Raw genomic sequence first — 16,634 nt, 5'->3', positions numbered from 1 at the left:
TTCCCTCCCTTTACTGAGGTTAATCAAAGTCAACTTTTCCCACTACTTTTATATATATCCCCACTAATCTTTCAAAGAATACATAAATTTAGTAGATGTATCAGATTGAAGTATTTTTGTGATCTTGTTCCATATTAAGTGATGCGTAAACATTCCATGTTCTAAATTCAGTATGAGTTTAACAGATTTTTCAATGAGGAACCAAAATTTTTAATCTAGGTTAAAGTCTACAAACTTCAAGAGATTTGTTGTCCTTTCCAGGAAAAGATCTTTGGCATAGCAACCATAAGCTGATGAAGGGTGTTACTCTTACATTACTCCCACACTTGAGTAATGAAACCAGATCTGCATTTCTTATAACTCAAGATGATAAAATGCATAAACAGAAAGGTTTGTTAAAACAGAATAAAACAAATTGTTGTTCAGAAAAAGTAAATGAAGTTAAGCACTTCAACCGGCTGTAGTTAAATTGAATGTGCCACCATGACTGTTGTTGATACAGCACCTTCACGATCACTGATGCTTAGCCAAGTAGAAAATGAAACCTGACTCAAGTCGAAAAAAAACAACACAGTATTTTTGCTCCAGTTTTCTGCTGTTTGACACATGGTTTGTATTGTAGGTGCAGTCATATTCTTATGAAACCCTTTGCAAGCTGGTAAATAAGTGTTAGCTTCAGAAAATCATGTTTTGTAAACTTTTTCACATTTTGTGTTCTTTCCATACTTCAAACAATCTGGAAGTAAAGAATGAAATGATTTGATTTACTGCTTTGAAAAAGTAATCAGCGCCACTTGTTTTCTGATTACAGATATACTGACTCATAATTAGAAAAAATAAATTGTACATCGGGGGAAAATAATTCCTTGGGATAGAGTCTTACTGTCTCGGACTTTTTTTTTTCTTCTCAATTTCCCTTCAACAGCATGTCTGGAATCAGGCAGGAACAACCAATATATATATACTTCTACTCTTTCTACTCTGCTCAAGAAGTAAAAATCTGTAGTATCTAAGAAACTGTAGAATGGAAAGGCCAATTCTATTAGACTTATATTAAGTGTTTTATTATTAATATTAATAATAATTATTACTATTTTCACTCCTACATATTATAACTTTATATATTTCGGAAACTAGGTCATTATGTGTGTAGAGGGTCTTTGAAGGACATCTGAAGCTTATTCACTGTGCAGACAACTCCATCAGGGTTATTTTAGCTTGTCTGGAGGAGGTTTTTTCTGGCCTAGGGGCCTGAGATCATTTTCACATAACAATGACTGAAGCCTCATCTTTCAAGAAATCTCAATTGTAGAGAGTAAACCCAATTAAGGCCAAACCTCTTGGCCTCCCGAGGAGCCTGAGGTCTGAGGGAGAATCTATAATACTGGTGTCATCCTCCAATGAAATTGTGCAGTAGCTTTGCATATGGCTGATAAGATGGTGCCACTAGTGCTAATTTATCTCACTGATGTGAAAATATAAATCATAGCATGAAAGATGCAAATTTCTATCCAGAAACTTTTTTTTTTTTTTAACAATACTTTTCTAAGCATGTCATGAGCAAAACTTTCTGCAGTACGAGAGATTTTTTTTTTTCTCCTTCTTTTGTTAAAAGACATGATCAGGCAAAACATTTAAATAAGGATAAAACTTAAGGTATGTGAACAATGTCAGTGCCTGAAGCAAAGTCAGTGTTTCAGGAGGACAGCAAAGATTTGAACTTTATACCTTCTTGGGTACATGTGAAAAGGTCTTAGATGATTCTGTTTACCCAATGGATTGTTTCTATTTAAACAAAGAGTAAAGCAAAATATACTGTACATTTGTCACTGCTGGTTTGCATAAAACTAGGAAATGATTTTTATGTCAACATCTATGAATATCTATGAGCTTTCAATCCGGCTCAGAAATTATGAGGAAAAATAAATTTCTCTCACTTCTGTAGTGCCCCACTCTGTCAAGGGTGTCACCCATGTCATATTCCCACTTGAACAGTGCTCAGAAATGTTTACACTCAGATCAAGCCACTTGCTCAACATTCCTGGTATGGTTTATATTAAGCACAGAAGAAAGCACTGGGCTAGCAATTCCTGAAAGCATCTTCCGATGAGTCAGATAGAGCTGTTGGTAAAACTCTACTCACTCATTTCCAGAATTTCAATTCCATGTAGAGAAGAGGTGTGAAAAGGATAAAGCAAATTTTGATATTTCTGCCATTCAGAGTGTTATTTGAGCTCTACATTCGAGCAGTACTTAAAACAGTACAATGATAACTTTGACACTGTATTTTTATTCAGCCATTTTGCCATTGTTCTTTTTAATCAACAGCATAAACTTTGTCTTACATACAAGGACAACCAAGATTATTTTATGTTTAAAAATAACTGGACATATCTTCCTCAGCTTTCTGCACCAAGCATGTTTTGCCAGATATTCTGCATTTAAGCTGATTTTTAATTTCCTTGATTAATTTCTTTCCAAAGGCATGTTTGAAGCTATGGTAAGGCTCAAAGGTAACCATTTAATAACTAAATAATCTTTAATTACATTGCTGTAATGATACATACCTAAAGACATATACTATTATATCGTGACATCAGAGCACTTTAACCTAAAGGTAGTTATTAGCACTCCCATGAAAGAATCACTATGGATCATATTTCACTAATGGAGAGTATTGTGCTCTCATCTGATTAGGTGCTTGCAAACTTTTATTAACATATCTCCCTGAGTGTGATCATGTTGCAACTCAAAGGAATCCACAGATTTTCACAAGTCAGGTAATACTGCTTTAGTAAAATACATGAAAATGTTAGAAAAGTCACATGACAGCTCTTCTGGAGCTGATTGATGCACACAGTAAAAAAAAGAAGATAGTTGCTTAGGACTGGACAATATATATGATTATAAATATACATAAAATATTTGAAAAACAATCAAATTGCAAATTACTACTGTATTGCAATAATTGCTATTTGTGAATTATATCACTAGAGAGAAGACAGTCCAGACTTGTAGATAACTTCAGATGTAAACAAATTAGAATAGATTAGATGCCATAAGTCACCCGAACTTCTTATAGGAATGAATTCACCACAGTACATTTATTTATTCTACACACTATTTCTTTCTATCTATGTTTTCCACTGGCAACTGACTGGTTTCTCTAGTCTGTTCCTCACATTCTTTTTTTTACTCATAGAGCTAAGGAAAAAAAAAAAAAAAAAAAAAAAAAGCATTTAAAAAAATAAAATTTCCTTTAGGAAGTAAATAAAAACAAATAACTTAGAAGCTGAAAGAAAAAAAAAAAGTATTAAAATGTCTTTGCATGAGTTCCCAAGTAATAGTGGAAAGTTATTCATCCTTTTCCAGTGAAATAAGTTACTTAGGAAATAACTAATTTACTCAAAGTCCACAGGGGCACGTAGAAGTCTCAGGCATGTATTCCTTCTGAGTCAAGTCATAGTCACTAAATCATCTGTCTTACATAAACGAGGGAGAGGTGAAGGAAGGAACAGAGGGGCACAGTACATTTCTCTCATATGAATGACATTTGAAAGAAGATACAGAGATTCAGTCTAGTTTATGCTCAAGAGCTCAAAGAGGAGCCAGCACATTTCCAAACAGATTTACTGAGTGCCACAAACAGAAAGCAAGTTGTTACAAACTATGTAAACTAGAACTGAAAATGAATGGAAGAGTAAATATTTTTTTTTCTCCTCTGACTTCAAGCAGTTTTATTCTTAGATTTTTAGGATGGAAAGAGCTGCTGTGATCCCTTAGATTGATTTCCAACATCACATAAACAGTAGGCATATAGGACTAGCACAAACATTTAATATATTGCCTATTTCATTACTATTCTTGCTAGTTACTATTCCTAATATCCCAGAGACATCCAGCAGTAAATTGATTAATTCTTCACAGCAAAAGACATAAGGACTAACTTATATGAAAAAAATGATTATTTATGGCCTTCAGCAGTCCCTTCCAACTCTAAGGAGTCTATGATTCCATGCCCATACCCTGTTTCTATATCTGATTTTTTTAGATAGTCTTATAAACAGTCCTTTGTTCCTTCTCTGCACAAAACACAATCTCTTATTCATTTCCCACTCCTAAATCTAGATTTCCGTCTAGTGCAAGGTACTATTGCAGCAATCAAACATTCATTGCTGTACTGGGCCTCATATTCCCACAAAAGCACTGTTTAAGGATGAAGGAGTCCTATCAGACTTTTAAGATCTTAAAATACTTGATGGTTAATCTGTGTCATCTTATACAGGAAAAAAAGAAAAAAAAGTGATAAAAAAGGATGAAAGATTATATACAAAACAAACAAACAAACAAAAAAAAAAACATTGTCTTTCAGTTTATAAAGGTATTTTTTAAATTTAGAAAGCGGTGTCTTGGTTAAACTATCTGCTCATATTTTGGAGAGATCTTCCCTTTTGCAGGCATATTCTCCATGGCTTATATTCACATATGAAATTAATTCTTATTTATATATATATATATTAATTCTTATTTATTAATTCTTATTCTTATATTCTCTTTAACAAGCAAAGTGCTAATCATTAATCAAAGCATCAATATTTACCGTTATTTTCTTATTGAACATGGAATAGTGCTGTTTTTCGAACTTATTTTGATAGTAACATATTTGAGATGTTCTTTGTACAACACAAGGCAGAGAAGAAATTCAGTTTATGAATCTTGTAAAAGCAAGAAGGCATCTGGAAAGTATTATGGAAACATTTTCACATAAATATGAGTCTGTCCATAAAAAGAGGATGGTCAAGATAGCAAGAGAAGAACAATTATTTAGTGTTCCATCAGGCAACCACTGGAAATACCTATGCACCGGTCTTTACTCACAGAAATAGTAGCTTCACCTGCAGCTGCTCTGCTTTTTGTCAAAGGAGAAATAAGATTTAATCATTGTGGAGAAGCCAGTTTTGTCGTGCCAAACGCAGCTGTTAATGAAAGGAAGAATAGGGTGCTTGGAAGCACACCAAAGGAGCCTCCAATTGTTGGAAAGCTACTTTTTTATTTCCTGAATCTGTCTGAAAAATTACTTTCAAATCCGTGAGTGCTCTCATCTTTGCACTGGAGAAATGCTCCTTTTCTGGGTATTCTGAGTGAGTGAGTCTCTTACAACAGATGTAGCAGGAGGATGTTTTTGTGGAGAAACTTAGGCATGGCCACCAAGAAGGCCATACTGCTGCCACAGGGGCCTTTCAGGGAATGACCAGAGGCCTGCCACTTTGCAGAACACACAATGAGAGGATGCAAAAGGGGTATGTATGAGTTTGGTCTGAAAGTATGGAAGTAAGTGATGTTTTCAGATTCACTTTTTAAATGGTACACTTAAGTTCTGAGAGTTGAATATATCCCACAGCCTTTAAAGCTCAAATCTGAAAAGTATTTCACAACATATTAGCTCATGAAATTTTAGACAAAGTCCAGCAAAGTCAGTTAATGTCAGCAGGATCTTGGTTATCTCCTTGCATCTGCATATTTATGATATTCTCCCATTAGTTTTTGCTTGTGCATTTCACAGCTCCATGGCCTGAATGTGGAGCATCACCCACAGCTGAAACCTGCTGCGTTGTGACCTTGACTGTTTAAAGACTATTTGACAAGATGTTTGTACTGAGCTACAAACGAAATACAGTCACTTCCTTCAGCTGTAGAAATCACACTTAACATGTGATTCTTTTCCATGAGGTCAGGCCATGTCAAATGGAGATTTGTGACAAGGATCACACAATAAAAATTGTTGCTTTGATGCTGATCTATCAAAATCTATGCTTGGTAATGACTTCTTTCAGTTTTGCTTCTTTCTGCACCTCTAAATCAAGAAATAATTCTATTTATAAATCATTTCCTCAATTAAAGCTGTCTACACTATATGCTGGATTTCCATTGTTTTTATTAAATTGTTTTCTCAACAGATGGTGGTTTGTTATTTTTTTTCTCCCTTGTGTTGGTTGAAAGATCAAAGGATTCAGCCATACTTGTCTTTATTTCAGAACGTGAGAGGATGAAATTTTGCATATGTTTCATGACTGTGAAGCTGGGTTAATGCTTTAAATTGTTACTCTAACAAGAGGCAAATGCTGAGCTATTAGGAACACAATGGACTTGCTCATAGATGAACACAGTAATCGCACACAGAAAACTGGATCTACATCTTAATTTGACTGTCATCTCTCTAATAAAACAATCTAAGTTTGTAATGAATAAAGATAATTGCATTATCTCAGGGCAAAATTAGGTAATCATGTGCCAGTGGGAATATTTACATTCTGGAAATAAATAATTTATCATAACATCCTTTAATTGATAGAAAAAATAATTAATATCCACTTGCAAATAGTGGATGTATTCTCAGCTTCACTAGTAGCAATCATTACAATTAATATTTTTAAAGCAATCACAAAACTCTGAGTCATTTCTCTAGTAATGCTAGAAAATCATGCTTTTTCTCTAATTATACAAACAAGTAAACATCAGTCTGTTACACTGATACAGGGCTCCACTGAAGAAAACTGTTTCATGAAAAAGCATGCAAGATTTTAAAATAAAAAAAAAATATTAGAACCAGCTCCTAATAGTTCCTTTTACTTGAATCATGCATTATCTGAATATACTCAGTGTTACTCATCCTTTCTGTGACATGATTTTAAGGCATAGATTCATAAAGTAAAATAGTACATGTCTTAGAAGTGAAATTCCACTTAGCAGTCCTGTATGTGCACGTGCACACACTCCATTCCATGAATTTCCTTCCATGGAGGTCTCTTTCTATCTCTTTTTTTTTTTCTTTTTTTCTCCCCTCTAGCAGCATAAACAAAAGTTTTCCCACAGTTCTGAGACACATTTCTTTGAACCTAATGAATATGTCGACTGGCTTTAGTTTCTCATTCATGGAAGTCATTCAGCTGTGGCATACTGTATACAGTTTTCCACTGCAATCAACCAGCATTTCTCAGTAACAGAAGGCCAAAAGCTTGGTGCATTGGGGGAACAATGGTCTTCTTAGTTATCTCAGTGGAAGCGTGCTAACGCATAGATTTCGCTCATTAAGAGACGGTGGGTTCAAAATCAATGCTACCCTTCATGCTAGGCTCTTTTTTGCATTAAGAAAATCTAGACTTTTTTTTTTTGTTGCTTTGTGTGAGGTAATTATTTTGGAGTATCAGAAGAAAATACACAGGATTTTGGTACTACCAAATTTCATTCAGTGGCATAGCAAGCCTCTATTGATAAAACCAGATCCACAGAAACACCAGTGCATCCTACAGACCTCATTCTTATCAGTGCTCATAACAATTTAGATATATTTATCAAGTTATAAACAAAAGTTATTTGCTAAATAGCTGAACTAATCAGACTTCAATAATTATAGGGGATTCATTAGTGTTTTCTGCTGTGCAACAAATGGACATGGCAGTTATAAATTTCATGTCTTTGTTCTGCTTCTTATCATATCTCAGACCTCTTCTCTATATGACTTAATGAAGAACTGTGCTTTTGGTTTGCTTAAGTCAATTAAATCGGTGGTCTTTGAAATAAAGGTGTAAAAATAAAATAATTCAACATACTGTTTTGACTCATGACAGTTTTAAAATTTGATTTCATTTCCAGCTTGTAAATGTTCAACTTGTAAATCTCCAAGTGAATCTCAGACATAATTACTGGCTTTCTGTCACTTCAGACATAAATAGATTCCAAATTGCATAGGTGTAATTATGAAATATACAAGGACAGAACCAAATGCATTAAAAGACAACTGAAAACCTACAACGTTCACATTTCCCATAACTGGCTAAAGCATGACCCTTTGCTAAATACTTTCCCCCAAAATGGTATTTTCACTGTATCTGAATGTAAAGATAGTGAACCAGATTCTTTGCACATATATAATTTGGAGTAGTCCTATTTTTACAATTGTATCTTTTTGCTGATAAATGGAAGGGTGTGGATCAGCTGCTTCTCAAATATTCTGCTGCCATAAATGCTCATCCTTCTCGATTGACTATGTCAGGGAAGTGAACACTGCCTGCAAATCTAAATGATTATGCATTTAACTTTGTGGTTTACTCCAAAAGTTTAGTAACTATTATGATATTATTAGGAAATCAATTCTTATCCTTTAAAATAGGATACTTAGAAATAAAAAAAATCACAATATTGTTTTCTTCAATATTTCTCTTTGCTTGAGATGAAACCTCTGTAGCAGCTTTTAGACTTTCCTAACAGTGAGGGGTAGGAATGATTTCAGCCACTGCTGCCATGTGTTCTACTCAATTTAATGAAGTTTACCTCATAAATTAACCTATTCCAATGCCTAAATTAACACATTAAGAATAATAGCCTCACTTTAAAACAACTACTCTGGAAATAAATTTTTATTGGAATTATCTTTTGTTTCAGAGTGACAGAATGGGGTTTTGAAAAATCTGAATTTTGTTATAACATTTACCAGTCAAGTGTTCAAAATTCACTAAAGTCAAAGGAGATCTGCAGTGTATTCAAAGACAGATCTTCATAAATAATAGGCTTTACTATCAGCCTGATTCATATTTGTTTACGAAGAAGTTTATGGAGTTTTTCAAAAAGTCTTTTAAAAGGGGATCAAGTTACCTTTTCGTGTTGATCTCCTACTTCTGTAACTTTATCACAAGATTATACCATGTAACAAGAAATGCCTTTTGGGAAATAAAGAAATAAATACTGCTGCATGATGGTGCTTATCAATATGTCGATCGTCCAACAACACATCCTGGTTTTCTTATGGAAATGTTTGTCAAGGATTACTAGACTAAACTGCTCACCTAGTTTGTACTATGACAAAGGATAGAGATGTTCTCTGTTCCCTTCCTGTACTCCTGTAAATATCATCTTTGAGTCAAGGGAAGGTTCTCTTGACATATCCCTTCCCAATCAATAATATAGTCAATTAAGGCTTGCAAAAAATATTACATACTATATATAGCCACATATAACTGCATATAAAACTATATACTTCCTAAACGCTAGGAAGATTACACGCGTGCCTAATTTCATGCAGTCTTCATGTAGGGTAGCCTAAGGGACTGGAAATCAATGCAATATGGCTTAGTAGAAGTGATGGTTTGTAGATCCATCAGCCTCCAGAAGAATCAAGGCCCCTTATTTTGTGATTTTAGCCATTGGTCCAGTGAGATGCCTGGATTGATGTGAGCTTAATGATGACTACTCTGATGCCTACAAACCTCTGCAAACCTGAACTACAGCAAAAAAAAATCCAGTATCGGCAGTTTGCTAATATAGCTGAAAGCATAAAGAAATAATTGTTCTTCCAGGACAAAATCAACCAGAAGACTGAAAGCAATGCTTTAAAAAGTGCTTACACAAGCTGGAGATCTTTATTTTCATGTGTACTGACTGGATCTGAACTAGCCTGAAAAGTATATCTCCAGACTCTTACTGCCTGCAAACTAGATATTCTTTTATCAACATTTCTCTATGATTACAGTTGTGTTTAGAATTGGTATGTAATAATATCACATAATTATAATAGTATCACATAATTACTACATCAACATGACGTACTATCATCACAAATAAGGGTCATCCTTTAAGAATATTTCTTCCATTCATATTTTTTATATATATTTGGTAAGCATATAATAACTACATAAAGGTATAATAAATTAGATGGGAAGTCAATTAACCTCAGTTAATTCTTAACCTAAAAAATCATTTGCTCAAACGTTTCACTTAAAAACAGTAGATCAGATTCTTAACTTATGTAGTCTACTCTACTGTCTTCAATGAAGTTGGGCCAATTTATGCCACATCTGCTGCTAGAGAAATCAATATTTCACTGTGGTTTTTACAGTAAAAAGTGAATGATAGAATAGAATCACAGAATCATAGAATTATTCATGTTGGAAGGGATCTTTAAGATCATCTATGTCCAACCCCCCTACTATAGGCAGGGACACTTCTCTCTAGACCAGATTGCTCAAAGCCCCATCCAGCCAGACCTCGAATATTTCCAGGGAGGGAAGGATCCACAACCTCTCTGTGTAACCTGTTCCAGTGTCTCACAACCCTCACAGTAAAAAATTCTTCCCAATATCTAGACTAAATCTACCCTCTTCCAGTTTAAAACCATTTCCCCTCATCCTGTCACTACCTGCCCTTCTAAAAAGTCCCTCCCCAGCTTTCCTGGAGGCCTCCTACATATTACACAACATTTTGCTTCAACAGTAGCACTGGTTCTTCAAGTAAAGTGTCCCTGCAAAGTCATTCTCTTAAGGGAAAAAAAAAAAAAAAAAGCTGTTTTTTTTTATCACTATATTCATATGTTTGTATAATATGTACCAACATATATATATAGAGATGGTTGAAAAAAGCAAATGCATAAATATATAAAAACAGGATGTCCATTACTTAGAAAATGCACTCTAGACCACTTCTAATGTAATGTACAGAAGGGGGGGGAAAAAAAGAAGGTATAATTCAGCAAAATTTTATGAGTTGAGCTAAAAAATTTTAAAATACACAGAGACCGGAAAAAGTAAATATGTTACAGGTGGTAGCGTTATATAACTTCATATGCAATAACTTAATGTTTTATGTACATCATAAATCTGAACTAAACTTAGAGCTTCTTTATTGATTACGAATGAGAAATAAACTGCAACTAAAAGGATCTCAGACCTTTTAAGTTCATCCAGTTAAAAATGAGTTTTAATCTGTCAGACATTGACAAGAAATTTGGAATTAGGAGACAATAATAGAAGCTGGGTTAGTTCTTCAGACAACATCTATTGAGTTACCTCCACTGAAGAAATTCTAATGTATTCATGCTGAGGATCTGGCAAACAGTTTTGTACAGCTCTTTGCAGTTCCTGCCTTGAGTGTTAAAAAAAGTGCACTCTCTATACTTCCACCTGTATGTAAGGGTTAAGTAAATGGAAAATTCTGTTCTTTCCTTAAACAGGACTGTTCCCCACTTGTTCATGCAAACTACCCCAAAGGGAGCCCTGGGGAAATGGAGCAGGGCTGCTCCCCCTGCTCAGGCTCACACAAGCAGGTGCATTCTGCATCCTGTTGTGCTTTACTAGTGAGTTTAATGCACCTCTGTGTCTCCCGGCAGTTGTATGTGTTCCTTTCAAGTGCAGATCTGACTTCTGCAATTTTGCAGCCATAAGGATATTATTTCTGCACATTTGGTACTGTTTCCACAGAAGTCAGTGGGAGTAAAGCATAGCTTGGCTAATTACTTTCTTATATTGCGTAGTAATTGCTTTCTTCTGCTATATTGCATTACCTGGAGAGAATATTGCATGTTGCCCAACTTTAGGTCATCAAAGCTGATGTAGGTGTCTGTATTAGGTCATCTTACTTCAATTCAGACACATGCAGTATAGATATCTGCATACGAGCCAGTTTGCTCCATTTAGTGAAGGTATGAATATAGCCTCTTCCATGGATGACCTCAAGGTTTAAATTAGGTTCTCCTCAGGTATTCTGCACATACACATGTTATGTTCTATCTAAATATGTTCCTTCCTGCTTACTCATGGCTTACGTGCTTAAAGTCTATTCAAACATTAGCTTTATTCTTCTCTCTAAATATTGTGGTTATTCACTCCCACATCTGGAATGGATTTAAGCACAGATTAGTCTGCTTTACTCCTTAGAATGCAGTGTAATTCACAACATATTAGGCTGTATACATTTGCACAGATCATTTTTAATCAGATGCACAGCATGCTGTTCATATCCCTTTACCTTTTTATTATTATTTCCTATACTGTAGTTCATCAAACTCAATTATATCTGCCTAGTTTCATCACTAGAAATGGCTTTCTTCAGGTATGGAAGGGCTGTAATACTGTTTCATATCGAAGAGATATTCAACAGACTTAACAAATCATATTCCCCATTACTTTATGACTGTCACACAAAGTAATTTATTTCCTTTCCCCAGACATAAGAGTTGTACCATATTCCAGTCTCTGGCAGCCTATGCCAATTGCTCCCAGTGTCTCCTCTATCACTTCCCACTCTTTTCTTTAAATTACATTTTTTCCATCCTCTTCATTTTGACATACACTAATTTCCTCTCCTCCAGCAGTCTCAGACAGGTGGGTTCTTTTCTGCCATCACATAAACAAGCGATTTTATTAGACAGTAGGTACATTCGCCAACTATTCCTTAATCTGTTCACATTTACCTCTCAAAGTGCTTTAAAATAAACAAGCAGATGGTGAAGTTCGTTAATTTTCAACAAGTTTGTGGCCAAAAATGAATCTTCAGGAAATATTTTAGATAGCAATTTTTTTACTCAAAATCAATCCCTCACCGTCATTTTTTAACCTTTTTTAGTGTGTTGTGAAGGCATAAACTGTTTATGATACAGAAGCAGTGGCTTTTTGACATGTCCATTGCTGTTGTTTGACATCAACACATAAACCAGCTGGCTCCTACAGATGCAGAGTAAAGGGCTAAGATTGCATCCCCCCGCTATGGAATAGCTGCTGTCAGTCAAACACACTCCTCTTGCCCCCGCTCCTGCAGAAGGTGCACATTTGTAATTCCTGCCTAGGCCGCTGGTGTAAAAGAAAAAGCTCTAAGGCAGTCCAGAATAATTCTCGTTGCAAACCTAACTCAACCCATTCTCACTTTATTAAGACACAGGTCACAGGCTGAATATCATCATGAATTATACATTTATAAAAGCCTGATATTAGGTGGGTACAGCTGCCTCCATCTTGCCCCAGTTTCTCTCAGCACAGATAGAGATGGAATGAAAAGGAAGTGACTCCTCCTGCACAGTAATCCAAAGAATACAGAAGTAGAAGGTGAAGATAATTTCATTCACAGTTTAAATATGAAATCCGAAGCTAACAGTGACCATGGCAGTTCAGAGGAAGATCCTCCTTTCTCTGGTTTGGGAAGCTGAAACCACAGTCCATGAAAATGATTCCTGCACTGGGTGTTAACAAACTGACCAAAAAAAGCAATGATTTATATTTTGTTGATAGGTATGAACTGCTAGAAGGAAGCAAAAACAAATATCCTCTTTCAGCTCCTGGGCCAAATGCATCATTGACCCAAGTCTTTCAAATCACAGAATGTTAAACCAAGGTTGGATCTGGTCTCGCATCTCAGATCATCCTTCCTATAAATTCTTGATAAAGTGTGTGTTATTTTTATGGCACAGTCATAAAACAGCCAAACGCAGAAGTAAATGACCTCATACCAGCTATCTCTCTGCAGATAGATTCACTTGGCAGATAGCCAAGGATTGATTGACACACATCTTACGGAACTAGAGTTAATTAATACGTCTACCAATTCCCAAATGGATCTCAGGAAGCAGAGAATCTGTTTAATGCAGTAAGCAATGACATACTGTGTGTGGTCAAGATACAATCACTAATTGCCAAGAATGCATTCTGGAATAAAACATTAACTAGTATATATATGCATATATATAAAAAAAATACACACAAAACCCTTCTAAATTGCAGCTCCTTTATTCCTTCAAAACCTTATGTTTAGAACATTATAAAGACTGATGATTCAAATATCAAAAGACATTTTTTAGAGAAGAATAGTTTCCAGACTATAAAGTCAACACTCAAAAAATCTGTTAGCTTTTCTACAAGAAGAATTTCTGGTTTTTAAATAATTGAGTTCTCGTTCAGTTAACAGTGATGTCTTTCTTTTCAGAGAAATCTGAAAACCTGAATTGCAAAACCATCAGGTGAGTTGAAAGAGTTGTTCTTCGGAGATCACAGAAGCTACCAGTAACATAACTATTGAATCACCAATAAAATATATCCTTAAATGAAGTGAGTGATTGCTGAAAATACATCAGGAATCTGGCTGCTAAACTGAAACATTCTATGAAGCAACACTCAGTTAAGTCAGAATGAAAGAAAAGTAAAAGTGGATTTATTGATATCATGTACTCAGATTAATAGAAAAAAAAAGAAAAAAAAAAAAAAAAAAAGATTGGCTTTCCTAAAAGGAAAAGGATTGAAATTGAAATGGAATTAACTGCAGGAGCACAGAGACATTTTAGTATAATCTCCAGCCAGAAAAATAAGCATGAACCTATTGCTTTTTGTGGATGACACTGTTTTTCACAGGAAAAGACCGTGTTTATCTATTTAGTTACCACAATCACTGACAAAACAGTGCAAGAGCTACTCTATGCTTTTTGCAGTACTAAGCAAAAGTCAGCAAAGTAAAGGTTTAAAAAAATGAGGAAAAGAGAGGGAAAATGATTTATTTTGTGAGGCAACAAAACTTAGGTTGTATATGAAACACAGTTGCTATGTCAGGTCAAACCTGAGAAGTGGTATTTATGAATATGTAACACTTTTAAATCCTAGCTGGGAGAAATCTACTGTGGTGTCAGACTGTACCAACTAGTAGGACACTAAAAGACAAAGCTGGTCTCGGATTAAAAGCACTGGCTGAACTATGAAGTAGGCAGAATGGGCTTATTGGTATTTATGTAAAACCCTGGGGGAAAGGATGCTGTGTGTGGGAGAAAAGCATAGATTCAGTTGTGATCTATCAATCAGCACGTCAGCACCAGAGGCAGGAGCAGGTCCTACCAGATCTGTTCCCTGAGCCATAGAAACAAGGGAGTGTGCCTCGTGGCTAAACACCAATAAAGATTAAATGAAGGAAAAGAGAAATATTGTTTTAAGATAATTTACCTCAGGATGGCTTCCAACTTCAATATAAGTGCACACGGGATGAAAAGCCCCTGTTCCACAGGCATACAAGTGTGTTTGGTTATAAGTCTTAAGCACCTTGATGAAATTAGCACATTCTCTCTGCAAAAAAATGAAAAAAAAAAAAAACATTTATCCACAAAGTTAATTCAGTGATTATGACTAATAAGAGTGCTTCTGGGTTGTGGATGTACGTCTGAATGAGCAGATATTAAAGGTGTGATTATTTCAAGCTGTTTATAAGCATGTTTAGAATGAAGTATTTAATAAATAGCCTGATTTAGGATCTCATTTAAATATCTTTGGTTGTCATTTAATAAAGTGTCCAGCCCTGAAGAAAAAATTACACAACAAATTTTCCTCATTTTTGTTTCAGACACTTTTCATCTCTGTAATTTATGGCACTGCCATGTTTGTAAGACAAAGCCCATTTATAGAAAAGTGTCAGAATGAAATAATGAAGAAAAATGGACCAACTGTTTGTATTCAATTAAGTAAAAGTTAGAAAAAAAAAGATGGGCCAGATGGAAAGAGTTGATGAAAAACAAATCATTAATATAACATTTCTAACAACAATACAAATGCTGCCTCATTTCCATTGTCTATGCTTAGGAAACAGTTCTAAAAGGATGAATACATGTGTTTAGCTTTACTGAAACTGTGAATAACTCCTGGAATGTAAGCTATGCAAGATTTGGACTTTACATTTTCTACATGACCAAATTATCCATCATTAGTGATTTTAGTTCTCAACACCTATAAAAAGTACTAACAGTCCCTAGCACAAACATAATCTGTTATCTGTTAGCAGAAATCTGATCATTAATGCCTAATGGTATTAAAATGGAAATATCTAACTTGATAGTCAAGATGTTGATTTTTTTTCTATTTATTTAGTATTTTCATTTCAATCAGGCCTAACAATGAAAATAAACATCAATGCCTATGAATCAGTCTACTAACACAATTATAAATAATGAATTTCAAATAGGAGAAAAAAAATAAAATAAAATAGCAATTTCCAGCAAAGTTTATGTTAATTAAAATTAAAAAAAAAAAATAAAGAGGAAGATTTCTATGTATGTATTTTCTATTTGTCTGAAGTCTGCATCAGCATTTGGGTTCAGCCCCAAAATGGTTTGCTCATCCATCTCTATTGCTGCTTCTGCTAACAGTGCTCAGTACTCAGTGCAGTGGTGATAACCAGAATAACTGCAGAGATCTCATTTACTGGCATCCTCCCTCTGTAACTTGCTTGCTAATTTAACTAGATAATCTCAAACAGAAAATGATGTCTCTGCCATGAAAATGCATGTGCAATTTGAAGCATGCCTTAGGCTACTACTTGGACAAGCAACAAACTTAGATAAAATACTGATTCTCTGCTTCTCATAATGCACTGCACTAAAATGACATTGCTCTTCAAATGTTACTCTTTATTTGCGTAACAGATAATGGAGATGTATTAAAGAGTACCCCAGAGAAAAGTATACAAAATCATACTAAGTCTTTGGTCTACTGCTGACAAGTTATCTTTCCAACTGAGATGGAAGAGAAAACATAAAGATAGTTAAGGTAATCCAACAGGAAATTGAAAGAGATAGAGATAGATGTTACCAGAGGTCTATCTTAATTCTTTCCATTCTGACCTTTCTTAATGAAAACACACACAAACTCTACTGCATGCATATTCTTCCTCCCACATATATATAAACACAAAAATACATTTATCTTATAGATTCACAAACTGCTTTGCACTGTCACAATGGTAAAGTAATAAGCAAATACTTGGCATCAATCATTTAAATTACATTGTATTTCTGTATTGTTCTTAATATTATTTTCCTTTGTTCTTTTCAATAAAAGAAATAT

The 16,634-nt window shown here is 34.7% G+C and overlaps 1 protein-coding gene across 1 annotated transcript in view; it reads right to left on the bottom strand.

Annotated features, from left to right (window-relative positions):
• SEMA3A (semaphorin 3A) overlaps positions 1-16,634 on the bottom strand; it is a 172,475-nt gene that overhangs the window by 88,053 nt on the left and 67,788 nt on the right. Inside the window, exon 4 of the mRNA XM_085216347.1 lies at positions 14,745-14,864. Coding sequence (XP_085072473.1) covers positions 14,745-14,864 — 120 coding nt within the window. The remainder of the gene's footprint in view (positions 1-14,744; positions 14,865-16,634) is intronic.

This window comes from Meleagris gallopavo, chromosome 1 (assembly GCF_905368555.1).
Source record: "Meleagris gallopavo chromosome 1, MGAL_WU_HG_1.1, whole genome shotgun sequence".
NCBI classification, from domain to species: domain Eukaryota; kingdom Metazoa; phylum Chordata; class Aves; order Galliformes; family Phasianidae; genus Meleagris; species Meleagris gallopavo.
The sequence above is the reverse complement of the archived record's forward strand: the minus strand, read 5'-3'. Positions and strand labels throughout refer to the sequence as shown.